Consider the following 16,415-nt stretch of genomic DNA (forward strand, 5'->3'; position numbering starts at 1 on the left):
AACGAGCAACCTTATCTCTGCCAGAGCTGGTGCTTCCTGAATCTCTCCTTCTGAGAAGATCGCTCTCCTTTGCCCTGGGTTACGCGTTAGGTGTGACTACTGAGTATGTCTCAGGCTAAATCCACCACGTTCTCCACACTTTCTCTATTGCCTTAAGGAATGGCATATCAACCCACTGACCACATCAAGAGCTAGGAGGAACCCTCGATTCCTGATCTATCTTCCTCTGCCTCCGTCTAATCAATTAACACATCTTCTTCTACTTTCCAAATGTCTCTCACAGCCCTCCACTCACCCCTTCCCATTGTTACTGTCCTAGCTCCCACCTTATCCTTTGCTACTGGAATGATCTTCTACCATAGTCAAATTATGAGCCCCTGAGTGAATTCTTCAGTGGCGCCTCCTGACTTAAAGAACAAATCTGCTCTGTCCAGGGTCTGCACAAGTCTCATCCTCAGAGTTTGCCCCAGCCCATGTGCCCATGTGTCCAGTCTTCTGTCCTGCCCTGCCCCACCCTGCCACCTCACATTAGACTCTCACATGCAGTGCAATAACAGGCCTCTTGCCTTAGCAGGTGTTTTTCCTTCTTCCTAAACAGAGCCCTGCTTATGTATCTGGAAAACTCATCTTTAGCATCAAACCCCACTTCCTCTGAAAATCTGCCTTGTCTCACCTAGACCTGAGTCCTGCCTTCCTGTAACCCACACGTTTGTACGTACTTCCAGTGCGCCTACTACATTATAGTATAGCAGTCAGGGAGCTCCTTGAAGGTGACAATGATTTACTTTCTTCTTAGTATCACCAGCACCTGCTATGGTCCATGGTATTAGAACATACTCAAAAGGTATCTGCTGAGTAAAGAAGTGAACTTTTTGACCTGTTTTGTCCATATTATTTGGCTGAGCGAGAGCTGATTCAGAGAAAACTCTAGAAATTCCTCTTTTGTTATATGGAGTGTTCCTAAATTAGAGGGGTCCAGGGAGGTGGGTCATTCGAGAACAACAGCTGAACCTACTTTCCCCCAAATTCTTTTGCCTTGGGCTTCCTTCTGCTCTCTTGGGGGGAATCACTAGACTTAATTCAGGAATTGCATCAGAGGATATTTGACTGGTCTGGGTGAGAATCAACCAGCTAAAAGGAGATAGACCAAGAATGTTGCCTTTGCGACCAGCAGTATAACAAACACAGTGGCTAAAGAGTTTGAAATCAGATAAATCTAAGTTTGAATCCAGAGTATACATTTATTACTTGTGGGCTGATTTACTCACTGATGTGACAATTATTTTTTTTAATGGCTTATGGAGTGCCAGGCACTGTTCTAAGTTCTGGAGATAAAGAGATCTAACATTAGTGATACACTCAGCACATGCCTGCAAATAGCACAACCTCAACACATGTCCATATTATTATTAGCAACTCCATACTAGTTTCGACATCCAAAATTCAGGCATGGACACCCTAAGGAGCCATAACTATGCCAATGGCCTCAAAGAGGTTTGTAAGGAGTGGTTCCAGCCACCACCCAAATTCCAGCCAAAATTATGAAGCGTGCAAAAGCCTTCCCCAGACTCTCTTACTCCTTCCTCGTCTAGCACTGTGTTCTGTCCTTTAGGGTCTAACGTCCTACAGGCCACCCACCTAAGCCTTCTCACTTTCCAAAAGTCCAACTTAAATCTCTCCTCACAAACTCACATTCACCGAGTCCATCTCAGACACTGCCTGAATGAAAGACTGTGATTGGGCAAATGTAACCCTGTGTGTTGTTCAACCTCCCAACCTCCCAGGCCTCGAGAATGCTCTCCTGGGCTAATCTTGCTTGAGTGGAACCTGAAGGGCAGTTCTGGAGGAAGAGGGTCTCTTCCCTGGAGATTCAAGTTTGCCAAACTAGACAACAGGGAAAGCAGAGCCAGACGGAAGGAAGGGGATGTGGAGGCCTTCCCAGAACAGAGCAAAGCACTGAGGCAGATACGAGAGACAGAGGAAAAAGCCAGGGCGTGGAGGAGCCGGGGACTTGAGACTAGAACCTGGAGGGCTGAACAGATGGGGGGTGACCTCCAGGAACGCCAGAGGCAGGCTGCTGCTGCTGCCAGGTGTCTGCTGGGCTGTGCTGCGAAGGTAATCCGCAGAACCAACATCCACATCCGAAATGAACTGTCAATCTAAGTGGCTCTCCGGCTAGTGGAATATGGGAGACATAATTTTTGAGCAGATGAACTTCTGATATTCCTTGCCTTCTAAAAATTCAGTAAGACGCATATCCTTCCCCTTACTCCCCTTGCCCCTCCCCCTCCCCCCACCCCTCACACACACACACACACACACACACACACACACACATACACAGATTGATGGTAAAGAAGTTAAATCAATGTTACTGAGAAAATGCTGCCTTTAGGAAGAATGGTCTGCCCGCAGCGATATAGAAAGATATGCAAGATACAATGTCACATCTAAAAGGGAAGTTGCATACTAGTTCATATAGTTTAGCTCTAAGTTTTTTTTAACTAATACTTATGTATGTGTTGATACGCATTCAAAAATTCTGAAAGCATTTGCCAGAACCTGTCAACACTAATTGTCTGCAGATTTAGAGGAAAGTATGACATTTACAAATGTACATTTATAACAAACAAGTTGAAATGCCTTCAAGCACTGTTGAATAGGCAGGCCACCTACCTGTGCTTTGTCACTTTCTTAAGGGACTCTGAACCTCGGGGCAACTCAAGGAAACCGTAAACATCCTCAATAGGAAAGAGACCGTGGGCAGACTCATGAATGAGTGTGGACGATGCCAAAGATTTCGTGCTGTTTTAAGTTTGTTCTTCACAGTAAGTAACAAGTATGGGGTTGCATTTTATCTCTGACTTACCCACGCTGCTTTCTAGTTCTGCACAAATCAAAATGTCCTAACTGATACAAGCCCAATTGAAGTCAACTGTAGGCGGACAAAAAATTGAATGTTAAGTTAAACTGGATTAATGGATACGGTTCCAGTGCTTGATGATGTATAGTTCTCGACCTGTTGAGAACACCGCTGCATAGAGGCTACCGTTTATCATAAATGTAGCATGTACTGACTGGAAAAAACAAATAGCACAAAACCGTCTGAAATAAACAGCTGAAGTTCCCCTGTCTTTCCACCCCTGCATTCCCCATGGTTCGCTATTATGAACACTTTGGAGTGTTTTCTTCTAAATACAAACCTTTTAGACACATGCATAATTTTCTTCCACAAAATAAATCACTTTCGCAAGTTGCTTTTCATTTTTAAATCACAACATAGAAGTTGAGAAATGTTCCATAACGTCCTTCATCAGCCTCCTCTACAAGGACATTTGTCCGTATCTGTAGGGTAGATTCATAAAAAAGGAATTTCTGAGTCAAAGGATCAATTTACATTTTTTGAAAGGCAGTAACAAGTCCTTTCCAAACAGATTGCATTAGAATCACATTTTAGAAAGATTATGCAGAAGTATGTCTAGAAAAAAATTAGGAAGGTAATATGACATACCTGTTGAATATATGAGTTTTGTAATGACCGACTCATATTTGAGCTGTGTGACCTTGGACGGGTTATACAGCCTCTTCAAGTCTCAGTTTCCTCCTTTGTAAAATAGGAACCATAGCTCCTCCCTCCTAAGTGGCTGTGCAGATTCAAGGAGATAATTCATGTAACAGCATTACCACAGCCTTTAGCACACACCGAGCCCTTAATAGATGCCATTATGGGGAAGAATCTGGAAAACAAATATCATGAGATAACAGAAAAGAACTTTCTGTGTATACTGATTGTCTTAAAATATTTGGAAGGCAACCATGTGGAATCAGGTTAGACGTCCACTCTGGAGTCAGGAAGACAGATGGGGCTTCTAAAGGGTAGAAATTATGCTTCTTTCCCTGAAAATGGTGAGTTCAGGGGCCTACCCTGGAGATTACTCAATTTGGTGGGCCTCATTTAAGAAAACAGAATTTAAAATTATGAATTCTAAACTTGGTACAAAGTTTTGGAAAGGGCCATGCAAGTAAGGATCTCTGAGACTCAACATTGTCAGTAAATCTACCTCCAGGTGAGTCACTTTTGAGGCAGTGAGGCTTCTGGGACTGGAAAATTATTTTAAGAGTCAAATAATGCAAGCAAGTTTTTTAATTTTTAAAATTTTAATGGTATTTTTCAGTGATTCATATACTGGGTGGGAGTTGGACTAGATAATTTCTATTGGAAACAAGAATTATGTGGTGGAAAACTGGAAAGGGAACTGGGAGGGCCCAAGAATAGTTGATAGGAAGGCCTGAATATTAACCCAGTGGAAGGAGGGAGCCAGCAGGGAAGCAAGCCACCATGGTGCAAACATCCCTGGCCCGCCATATGCAAGTGAAGGATATTTGGAGACATGGGGAGAGACTGAGAGTCTTGAACCATCTAATTTTTCACCAGTTTGAGGTGAGAAAGTGGCTGGGTGAGAGTTTAGGCAGGTGACCTAAAAGAAGTCCAGGAGAGGAACCAGTGGAAATGAAGACATGACCTCTAACTGGGGCTCTGTCACTAATGAGATGATCTCCACCAGGGCCCTAGTGCCCCAGTTATGGTTAACAACAGTCCTGGGTTCATGTTCTGGCTTTACCAATATCAGTCACATGACCTTGGTCAAGTTATTTCATCTCTCTATGGCACAGTCTCCTCAGGTGTGAATGGGGAGGATTATACTCATACATAAGGTTTTTGTGAGATTAAATTAGGTAACATTCAAAATATTCTCCATCATACCTGGCATGAATGAAGTGTTCAATAAATGTTAGCTGTACTTGTTAGTTTTCTAAAAGCTATGGACGCCTACTAAGTGCTGTTTTGTGTACCAAGGGTAGTGGGCAAGCCGAACTGTCCAAGAGCCACAGTCCTGAGGCAAGATCTTCCCCAGTACTCTGCCGAGTGCTCTGATTTGTGAGTTGTTGCAGTCCTGTGGAGGAGCAGGCACCCAAGCACCTGGTGGTTCTTCCCTTGGCCTTGGGGATTTCCTCACAGGCGCCCTCTGACCAGTACTCCGCTGCTTACTCGGGGGGACGCTCTGAAGACCACCAGAGCTCTCTGTGTGCGGCCCTCTCCTGATATGCTGTCCTACGAACACCACCTACCACCTCCTCCCGTGACTCAGCTTCATCTCCTCGGCTCAGGGAGTCCTCCAGACTCCACCTCAACACTCTGGTCTCTGGTTCTCTCAAGGCTGTAAAGTGATGCAGTTACAGGACTCTCTTCATTTGTTTCCATCTCAAGGTCCCTGTCTTTGGTTGCCTGATGTCCTGTGTATTGAAAACCATTGCTTCATATCATATGCTTTGTCTTCTTTGTTGTTGTTTCAGGAGGAAAGGCGACCCAGTCCCTGTTACTCCATCTTGGCCAGAAGTAGAAGTCTCCTCACTTCTACTTTTTGACTTTATACGTTATTACTGCAAATATCTTTACCTATCCTTCCACTTCAGGGACTCCAACTACATACACAGATATCAGGCTGCTTGAAGTTTTCCCACACCTCACTGACCCTCTGCTTATTTTTTAAATTGTATTTTTTAAAGTTCTTTTCTCTGAGTGTTCATGTTGGCTAGTTTCTATGGTGACATCTTCAAGTTCGCCCATCTTTTCTATGAAATGTCTACCCTGTAGTGAAACCCATTCAGTATATTTTTAATCTCAGATGTACTTTTCAGCTCTAGATATTCAATTTGGTTTTTAAAAATATGTTCCTATTAGCATGTTCAACCTTTTCTCTAATTTCTTGAAATATGGAATACAGTAATAATTACAGTGGTATCTCGGTTCTCAAACGTCTCCAATGATGAACGTTTCGGTTTAGGAACCCTGTAAACCTGGAAGGAATTGCTTCGGTTTTCCAACACGTCTCGGAAGTCGAACATCGAACATGCCACACGACTTCCGCTGAGGGCAAGATCCTGAGGCCCGGCTGTCGGCTGTGGATACCCTCGGTTTTGGAACATTTCAGAACTCGAATGGTCCTCCAGAACAGATGACATTCGAAAACCAAGGTACCGTTGTACTTTTAAAGTTATTTTCTCCTAACACTATCATCTGTCCATTTGGGATCAGTTTTGATTGATTGTTACCATATGGGTCATACTTTCCTGCTTCTTTGCACATCTGGTAATGTTTGATAGGAGCTAGAAATTGCACGTTACCTTGTTTAATATTGAAAGTTTTTGTATTTCTATAGGTATTTTTGAGCTTTGTTCTGGAGTATAGTTGAGTGCCTGGAAACAGTCTGATCCTTTTGCATCTTGCTTTTAAGTTTTTCAGGCAGGACCAGTACGTCATTCACTTTAGGGCTATTTTCCTGACTTCTGAATACTCTGATTCTCTGTGAGTCATGAGCTTTTCCACTCTGGCTAATGGAAACAGGAAGCATTCCTGGCCCTTTGTGAGTTCCATGGACCCTTTCTTCTAATCCTTTTGGGTGCCTCTTTGCTTGGCCTCAGGTACCCTTTCCCCCGTATTCACTGATCTGACCACAGCGGCCCCTTTGCAGATCTCCAGGGTCCCCTCCTTGCAGCTCTCTCCTCTTCCATAATTGGCCTTGCAAACTCTGGCCACATTGGTCCCTCTTAGCTTAGGGAGACCACTGAGCTGTGCCGGGCGTCTCCTTTATTGTATTGCATCTAAGGAAACTTTCTCTAGGAGATAAGCTGGGGCAATCATAGTGGTCATGCTGGTCATTTTCCACCTCTCAGGGATCACCCTTCTTTGCCTGATGACCATGTTTGTTTCATTTATTCCTTCTACCCCCCATTTTAGTTGCTTTAGGTAGGATGGTACATGTGATACCTTTTCCCCATCTCATCTGAATCTTGAAGTTTCCACAGTTAAATCTGATGACTAAGATGAACAGATTTTGTTATTGATGATCAAACTTCTAATAGTCAAATTTTACTGATAAACTTGCTCAGAAAGTATGATTTTTATCCAAAATATAAAATTTAAGTTTAAATACAAGTAAATTAGCCAGTCACTGTTTCCAACGATACTTATTCCTTCAAAATATTTGAGCACCCAGTATGAAGTAGGCGCACTTCTAATTGCTGGCAATTACAGCTGTGAACAAGACAAAATCCCTGCCCCTGTGGAGTTCACATTCTAGAGAGTATGCTTTTTAAAATGTTAATGCAATGTATTTGCCAATTTGTCAGTCTTTTTGCAGAAAGCTTGAAACAATAAAACTAAGTGATGTAAAAATTCTAAGGAACGATGATACATCCAGGCATACATTCAGCTTGAAACACGTCAACAAACCCTGAACCACAGTTTTGTAGCATCTGTGGGCACCTTTCACTCAATCTGGACATAAGCTTCAGGAGGTAAGAGCCCTGTCTATGAGCTTGCCTCTGTATCTCCAGTGCCTAACGCAGTATTTGTTACAGTAGGTGCGTAATAAATGTGATGAAAAATTTCAACTTGCTTGTCCCGAGTGACCTTTTCTTGGTTCCTTCAGGGCCATAACTGATAGGGAAGAGCTAGCCAGCACCATCGGGATGAAAAGGCCTAATTAAGTGGGACACATCAGGACGAGGTGGGCATGTAACACATAGCTGGTTGCTGCTCCTCCATTGAGGGTTCCTTCTTTATGACTGGCAGGGGGAGGCTGATGCTGCCCGCCATGGTTTTGGTTCCTGACCTTTTAACAGGTTGGTCCAAGTCCCTCTCCTTGATTTCCCCAGGTAAGCATGTAGAGGAGAGCAGGAGGAGAGAGAGGATTCTGTAGCTCTTAGATGTTACTTTTTTTTTTTTTTAAAGTAACAGATCTTTATTAGGCCCTCCTTTGAAATTAAGAAATAAAAATATTAGCCTGCCATATTTTTAGAATTAAAATGTAATCTGCCATCCCTTGGCCTGGGAAGTCACACCACTTAGGTAAAGTGACTGAAGGCACTTTGGAAGGCTGGAAGTGAGAAGACCAAAGGCCTAGTTCTGGTTCTGTGTAAATGTGGGCAAGTCACTCCACTTCTATTGACTCAGTTTCCCCGAAAAAGAAAACGACTGGTATTGACCCTTCCTGAGGAAGAGTGTATGAAGCTAAAAAGTGCACCAAGAAAGATTGCAGAACGTCAGAGAGTGATCTGACCCAGTGTTGTCAAGACAGGTAAAAGGGGAGAAAGCAGAAAGCCAGTTGTAAAAAGAGAAGGTGAGCTTTCCAGTCACAGCCCCATGTCCTAAAATAAAAGATCTGGTAAGAATCAGGGCCCTTTAGCAAGGGTGCCAAGGCAATTAAGTCCATGAGGATTCTAGTAGTCTTTTCTACAACTGGTGCTGGACAGCTGGATAGCCACACACAAAAGAACAAAGTTAGACCCCTGCCTCACACCATATATAGGCGTACCTCAGCGATATTGTGGGTTTGGTTCCAGACCACTGCAATGAAGCTAATATCACAGTAAAGCAAGTCATAATCCTTTTGCTGGTGGAGGGTCTTGCCTTCAATTTGTAAAAAATGTTAAAACGTTACTTTTTAGGGCTGTATGTGTGATGTGGTGATAGCTAGTGAATATGTGCAACTATGTGGAAAACGGGCATATGCAGACGTACGGTAATCGGGGACGTGTTGGGGGTGCTCAGGGACCCAGGCTGCGGGGCTCCCTCCTGGCTCAGGTCCACCCACCCATCAGGGTGCTCACGCCCGCGCCCGGGAGTCCAGCGCGGGAGCCAGAGGGAGCAGGTGGGCGGGGCGGGGCCGCAGCACGCGGAGGGCTGGGCAGTGGCCGCCGCGGGTCCCTGTCTGCGCACCTGCTGCTGCTCCCAGGGCGAGGGGCGGGGCGGCAGGGGCGTGGCTTGGGCCCGACCTGCGCGGGGGGCGGGGCGCGCGGCCACGTGACCCGGCGCGGGTATTTAGCGGCGCGGAGCCGCCGCCGCCCGAGCTGGTGCTTCGCCGCGACCAGCGCCCCGGCCTCCGCCCGCCGCCCGCGCCCGCGCCCAGAGGAGCGTGTCCGCCCGCGCCCGCGTCTCCGCCGCCGCCCGAGAGCCCGAGCCCGCCCAGCCCCCCGGCGCCATGAACCAGGTCGAGCCCGGCGTGCAGTACAACTACGTGTACGATGAGGACGAGTACATGATCCAGGAGGAGGAGTGGGACCGCGACCTGCTGCTCGACCCCGCCTGGGAGAAGCAGCAGAGGAAGGTCAGCGGCGCGCCGGCCCCGTGTCTGTCCCCGCGTGTCCGTCCCCGCGTGTCCGTGTCCCCCGCGCCGGCCGTGAGCGCGAGCCCGAGGAACGGGGCCCCCGGGTCCTCGCGGCGGGGCGCCGGGTGCGAGGGGAGCCGCCCGCGCGCGGGCGTGAAGCGGGGTCGTGGGCGCGCGTGTGAGCGACACGCGAGTGCGAGGCCGCGCTGAGTGTGCCCGTCCCCGCTTGCCTGTGACCGGCCCTGAGAGCCCCGACCCGCGCCCGTGACCTTGGCCTCGGAGTTACACTCCCGGCGCCGCGTGCTCGCCGGGCCGCCCCACACGCCCTGGAAACCGTTTCTGAACTGCCCGAGCTCCTCCGAGGGGTGCTGCGTGGGCGCGGGGTTCAGGGTAGAATAAGGACTGTTCGCTCTATTTAGGGGCCCCCGAGGTCAGTGCGCGGGAGGGGGCCGAGCCGGCCCGGAGCTCGCGGCCGTGGGGCTGGCGCTCAAGGCCGGGCGGCGACCGGCGGCCGGAGACTCGCCCTGACCCCCGGCGAGGGGCCGGCGCTGGCGCGCGACGAGCCCGCCTCCTGCAGCCGGGGCGCTCGGTGGTCCGCCCGCCCCCGGCCCCGCCCCACGCCGGGCCGGCCCCGGAGCGCCCCGAGCTCCCCCTCCCTGCGGGGGGCCGAGGCGGGTGTCCCTCCTTCGGCCCTGCTTGCAGGTGGACGGCCGCTGCTGACCGTGTGCGCGGGCGAGCGCGCGGCTGCCCGTGGGTGACCACGCGGGAGAGTCCACAGTGAACGAGTGTGCGCCTGGGAAGCGCATCCCACACGCCCCCCGACGAAATGTTAGAGGTCTCACATATGGATAATTATTAAACAACCGGGCATTATTTTTATATCAGGCTTTCTCTTTGTTGCCTACCCTCTCTCTTAAAATGCCATTTGTTATTATTACTATTTTAAAGCTCTAATTTATCTTCATTTCATTTCCCACCTTGGTTTTCTAAGACTTCCAACCATCCCTACCTTTTTGGAAACAAGAGAATGGGGGTGATAAGTAGAAGTTGAATCTGTAAAGGAAAATACAATCTCAGACCTTCTACCATTTTTAGTGACTCATTGTGAGGGAAACTCGTGGCCTGAGGATTATTAATGTGTCATTTGGACTAGTTGATGTATCACCAATCAGCAAGAAGTTAAAAAGTGACTTTAATTAGCAATGAGTGTTTCTTTAAAAAATTTTTTCTTACAATTTTGTTACCTTTTTCATGGATTAAAAAACTTCTAAGTCTTTGTTTCAAAGGTTGCTTTTTTTTTTTTTTTTTTATGAGGAACAGTAAAATAGCTAAGGAATTAGACAGAAAGTCCGTCCATCATTTCTGGAAGTAATAGAATAATCACAGTGGCTTCTGTTGATTTTTTAAAGTATGGTACAATAGCAGAATAGAGCTAATGTCAGTTTCCAAAGACCACATTGACATATATGTCTTCTGCCATATTTAATTTTTAAAAATGTATTCACAATATTTTTGGATATAATGGCTTTGCAATTTTTTGGGGTTTTTGAATATTATAATTGTATAGCACTTGACATCTGTTATTAAAAAATGAATATTCTTCCTGATCCCAGTTCAAGGTAATGCTAAAAGGTATAAAAGTGAGAATTTATTTGTTTCTTAAGATAGAGTGAGTGTTGTAGAGGCTGGAGGAAAACAAAACAAAACACCACATTAGGACACAGACTGAGCAGCTCCGGAAGGTGCTCTGTTTCCACTTTTGGTATAGAGCTTCTCAAGTCCGTGAGGCCAGTGTGGGCAGAGCCGTGGCCTCTCGTTGCGCCCTCAGAGACACCCTGCTGGAAGAGGGTGAGGTGAATGCCATTGTTTCTATTGTGGGCCTCCTCCACACTTGCCATCTCAGTGATACGCTGGGCATGAGACCTGTCAACAGATGCTGGCAGCACATGATGACGTCTGTGCCTTTAGAACGGCGTGGCGCCTAATTATATCCAAGCTCAGAGTCTCCGGCTATGGTCATCCTGGCTGTAGAAGGACTTAATAAAAGTGTAGTGCTTTCTTTTTTTAATGAGAGATTTTCTTTTAATTGTGGTAAACCATTTCCAAGTGTACAGTTCAGTAGTATTAAGTACATTCACTTTGTCATGTACCCATATCCAGAACTCTTTTTATCTTGCTAAACTCAGCTTTAGGTACCCATTAAACAATAGCTTTCCATTCCCCCCTCTGCCAGCCCCTGGCAACCACCATTGTACTTCCTGTCTCTATGAATTTAACTCCTCTCGGTGCATCCTATGAGTGGAATCATACAGTATTTATCCTTTCGTGACTGGCTTACTACGGAGTGTAATGTTTTCAAAGATCATCCTGATAGTAGCATGCATTAGTAGCCTTCCTTTCTAAGGCTGAATAAACTTCCATTGTATGGAGAGACCGCATTCGTTGGTCGATGGGCACCTGGGTTGCTTCCATCCTTGGGCTGTTGTGAACAATGCTGCTGTGAACATGGGTGTGCAGATCTCTTTATGACCCTGCTTTCAGGGTTTTTTGGTGTTATACTCAGAAGTGAAATTTCTGGTCATGTGGTAATTGTTTTCAATTTTTTGAGGAAGTGGAGTGCTTTTTCCAAACGGAGGCCCTGGTGTTTCCAAGCGCTCCCCTTCTTTTTCAGCGCTGTTTAGTAAACAGGGGTAGGAATATCTGTATTCACATAAATTATGCTCTTTTTATGGGATTTTAGAAACTTCCAGAGCTTCAGTATTTAGAAGCAAGCTTGTCCTGGAACCAAGGAACACATTCAGCCCCTACTTGCACTGAGGCCTAATCAGGAGGTGACTTGTCAGGACAGCAATGCTGAATATGCACGCTATCTCCCCACAGGGCCCTGTCCTCCCCACTCCCGAACTGGCGCAGACCTTTTAAGGAAGTGGCCCATGTTGCCATACGTAAAGGGGCCTTACATCTTTAATCTGCATACGGCTGGGTGATGGATAAACGTCTCTACCAGTGGTAGGAAGCATGAGTCCTTCATTTGTTCCACACTCAGAGTTCTGATTGGCTCTAATCATCCCTAAAGAAATTGAAGTTCTGCGTACTCACAGTGTAGATGGACTTAACACCATTCACCTCGGAGCACCTCCTGTCAGGCCCGTCATCCAGGCTAAAATGTTGTCGTGTGGGGCCAGGCACATGGAAGGACACGTGTGTGGGAGCAGCTGCTCGCAGGGTCAGGATTAAAGAGAGAGCTGGGAACCCTAGAGTTGCCCGTGACTGCCCCTGGGAGCAGCTGCTGCTTAGAGGCCAAGGTGAAGCTCTTCTGCTCGCAGGATGAGATAGGCAGGCCCCCGCTTGAATTTTCCCCAGGAGGAAGGCACTAATGGCTCCAACAAGGTGAACAGTTAAGGGAAAGCTCTTGAAATTTCTCAGATTCGTGAGACCCAGATGACTCTCAGCTTAGCTTGGTGCTCTCTGACCACAAGCAAGTCACTAAACCTTCCAAGCCTCCGTGTTTCCATCTAGAAAATGGAGATAAGTGATGCCTGTCTCAGGCTTTTACAGGATCGAGTGGTTAAGCTAGTTTATGTCAAAGCAGCTTTATGCACTGTGAAGGGATCTGTAAATGTTTGAATAGCACTCTTCATTTTATCAGGCGATAGGACGGTAACCAGCACCACACTTGGCCTTTGAGGACGATGGAATGTAAGCCGTGTTCCTTCATGACTTTGATGTACATAAAATTTACCATTTTAACCATTTTTAGGTGTATAATCCAGTTACATTAGTACACTCACATTACTGTGCAACCATCACCACCATCCATCTCCCAAACTTTTCCATCATCTCCCAACTGTGTCCACTAAACATGAACTTCTCCCTCCCCCGATGTACCTTTGAGGCTGGGATTTACACAGACGCTTAGAACGTAAATTGTTTTACACTAAGTTGCAGACATTTATTGTATAAAGGTCAAATAAGGAAAATCACTGTGGGTGAGAATAATGCTATAACAGCTTAATAAGGAAATAGGACTTCAGGCTGCCTTAATTTGAGTAATAACTCAGTATGAGCTGAGGGGAGGAAAGAGAACCCAGCATTCCTGGCTAGAGAGGGAGAGTGAACTGCCTCCTGTGGGGTTTGGGGGGCCATGTGTGATAAGTGTGATGACACAATAATAGTAAGTGCTTGTGTAACCCACAGCACCCTCACCTCATGTCCTTGTTTTATGGGACCCCCTCACTCACCCAGAGAGATGAGGGAACCGGCTGTGTCTGTGGTGCATCTGCTGCTCAAGGTACAATGCAGGGGTGGGAAGAAGAGGGGCTCGCTGAGGCTGAAGAGGCAGCTGCAAGTTTAGAGAGAAAATGGATATGTCATGGGCCAGGACACCGGCCTGGGATGCGGGGGCGAGTGGGGGCCCCACTCTCTGAGCAGAGCCAAGCTCCACAGGCTTTGAGCTCGGAAGAGCCATGTTCATGAAGTAGCAGGATTGTTTGCAGAAGAGATCGAAGTGGGTGAAGGCCCCTGCTGGGGGCCCCAAGAGCACAGGTTGGAGGCCATGGAGGCAGCGGTGAGGAAGGCATCCATTTGAGAGTGATCCAGAGGGATTATAAAAAGTTTTAAATAAGCCCATGTTGTTCCAGGGCAGGCTGTGGTATAAATCCAATTAAGCAGACAGATCTCGCCATTAGAGCTCCTGGACTTAAAGCGCAAGACATTGGTATTGACAAGTCACAGACAGCTAATGAGGAGTCTGCTTATGCACGGGATGGAGAGCTTGGAATTTGCAGGACGTGTTCTCGGGTACAGGGCAGTGAGCTACAGTGCTGAGGGGTGCGTCATGTGTCCATGTGTCCACGCATGAAGGAGGGCTGGGGGTCTCGGGTAGCCTTCGATGTCCCAAGGAAGTTGATGATGGGCAGGCAGGTAGAGGCAGAATCTAGGATGAGCCCTGAGAAACCTCTGCCCCCATCTGCAGAAAGTCCGAGGCGCAGGAGTTCTAAGACAGAAAGTCACCCTTTGACTTTCATCATCTCCTAGGGGGCTGCCCTCCCCTCAGCCACGATCACCAAGGAAGGAACTTGAACCCAAATAAGATGTTCCTTGAGTGTGAGGTGGGGGAGGAACGAAGCCCTTAGCTGGAAACTTAATGAATGCAGCTTTGGAAACTATCAGAAGGCGCTGCAGTGGTGCAGCTGGGGACACCTACAGAAACGCGGTCTGGAGTGGGTGGGAGCTGCCGCGATGAGCAGAGGAGTTGACACGGAATCCGTTGGAGGACAGTCTGGACTGTACCGCTGTTTCCCTGGGAACGGTACTGATTCTTCCAGAAAGAACAGAAAGCAGAGATGAGGGTAAAGTGAGCTAGCTACTGTGCTCGACAAATTTCAAATGAAGGAAAATCCTGAGGGCAAGAGATTGGACTTTCTACCGATGTCAGGGAACATATTTTGCACACACACACGTATCTGTGTGAGCACATGCACACACACCCCTTCTCTCCCCAGTTTTCTAGATCAGAAACCAGAGAAGCTTTTTCCTGTTGAAGAGCAAATGTAAAGGAGCACAGCATGCCTACCAGTCCCTTCTTTCACTCATCCGGCAGACAGGTATTAAGGACCTGCTGGGGCCAGGGATAGACAAGGAGCTTTCAGCCGAGTTTAGGAGACAGGGTCAGTGGGAAGCCTCGAGGGGGACGCCCAGTGCAACCAGGCTGGTGAGAAAGGTGTTTCTTAAGTGCACCTCCTGCGTGGCTTCTGTCAAGGTAAATGGAGATGTCTTTCTCCCTGGCACCCACCCCAGGAGCCTGAGTGTCATCCCGGAGCCTCCTTCTCTCCCACCTCCTGAAGAGCCCACCTCCTAAAGTCCTCCTGGACCCTGCCCTTTCTTCCGCTATGTGCTTTAAGGCCACAGACTTTCTGAGTCTCCTGCCTGGACTAGGGAGGTGGCCTTGTGTTTTGTCAGCCTTCACAGACCATGCTTGTCTGCAGGCTTTTCTCCAAGATAGTGGCAAGAGTGATCTTTATAAAACGCATGCCTGGACGGTACTCCCAGCCCCAAGTCCCTCTGCGATCCCTATTGCTCCAGTAGAGGGTCCCAGCCTACTAAAGGGTCCACTTCCCAGGCACTTCCCCAGCCAGCCCTGCCTCCTCCACCATGCCCTCTGGGAGGCCTGCCCTCTAGACCTGGGTCACTTGGCACTCTCTCTGTCTTCCCTCCAAGGGCTAAGGGCAGAAGCACTTCTCTACTCCCTGGGCCCGCACTGGGCCTGCTCAGTCTGCACTGGCACTTATGGAATGAAGGAAGTATGAGTCATATTTCTGGAAAGAATTCAGTGCAATTAAAAATTTTTAATTTAATTTAAAAATAAAATAATTTGGAATCTAGAGATTTTGGAATTAAAAAAAATCATACATGCAGTTTTATTTAAATTATAATAAAATGTATCACCATGATAATGAACAAAGTTCTGGTCACCTAAATTTGATTTAAATAACTTTTTTCCAGATTGAAAACCTTTACCCACTTAATAAAAAAATTACAAATTCATTTATGAATCAGATAATTATAAATTTAAATTTCATGTTTGTATATAAGACATGGTAAAACAGATTTTTTGGAAGACGTGCTGTGCTCCAGAGCAGTGGAATGGGAAATAGGGAAGGGATGCAGGTGATCCTGAAAATGCGTGTCATCCTGGAACAGACCGCGCCTGAGTGCCGATCCCACCAAATCCAAGGCTTGGAGTGAGCAGGACTCTGAGTTGTCCTGTTTTGTTTGTTTGTTTTTGCTGGGCAGTAAATGTGTTAATCATAGTCCTTAGAAATTACTATACATGAAAATACATTCTTATTATAGAAACTTTTCATTAAAAAGGCTGCTATCTTGAAAAAAACCTCAGTTTTTTAGTGATTGTGAGGACCAAGTAGACAAGTAGGTGACTATGAGATATTTTGGGGGAATGAGAACAGCATTTAATATGAAGCTATATGTTATAATATGTTTGAGTCTTGTATAGACAATTATAATTGTGGTTGCAAATCAAGAAATCCTGTCTTCTGAAGTCCTGAGGAGTCTTTAAGTTACGTCATTATACTCAAACAGGCTGTGAATAATGACTTAGAAGGTAGGTAATTTCATTGTTCTATATTAGGATTTTTGAGATACTTTGTATTAGGTTCAACCATATGAAATCTTTGATACAATAATTTTTTCCAAGAATTGCAGTTTTTTAAGGTGCAACCTGAT

General features: G+C 46.7%; 1 protein-coding gene across 2 annotated transcripts in view; it reads left to right on the plus strand.

Annotated features, from left to right (window-relative positions):
* Window positions 1–8,868: 8,868 nt before the first annotated feature.
* Window positions 8,869–16,415, plus strand: part of ACTN2 (actinin alpha 2) — a 69,841-nt gene continuing 62,294 nt past the window's right edge. For both annotated transcript variants that reach the window (XM_081123917.1, XM_081123916.1), the window contains exon 1: window positions 8,869–9,170. In XM_081123917.1, coding sequence (XP_080980043.1) covers window positions 9,045–9,170 — 126 coding nt within the window. In that variant the 5' untranslated portion in view covers window positions 8,869–9,044. The remainder of the gene's footprint in view (window positions 9,171–16,415) is intronic.

This window comes from Miniopterus schreibersii (assembly GCF_964146895.1).
Source record: "Miniopterus schreibersii genome assembly, chromosome: 21".
Taxonomy (NCBI): domain Eukaryota; kingdom Metazoa; phylum Chordata; class Mammalia; order Chiroptera; family Miniopteridae; genus Miniopterus; species Miniopterus schreibersii.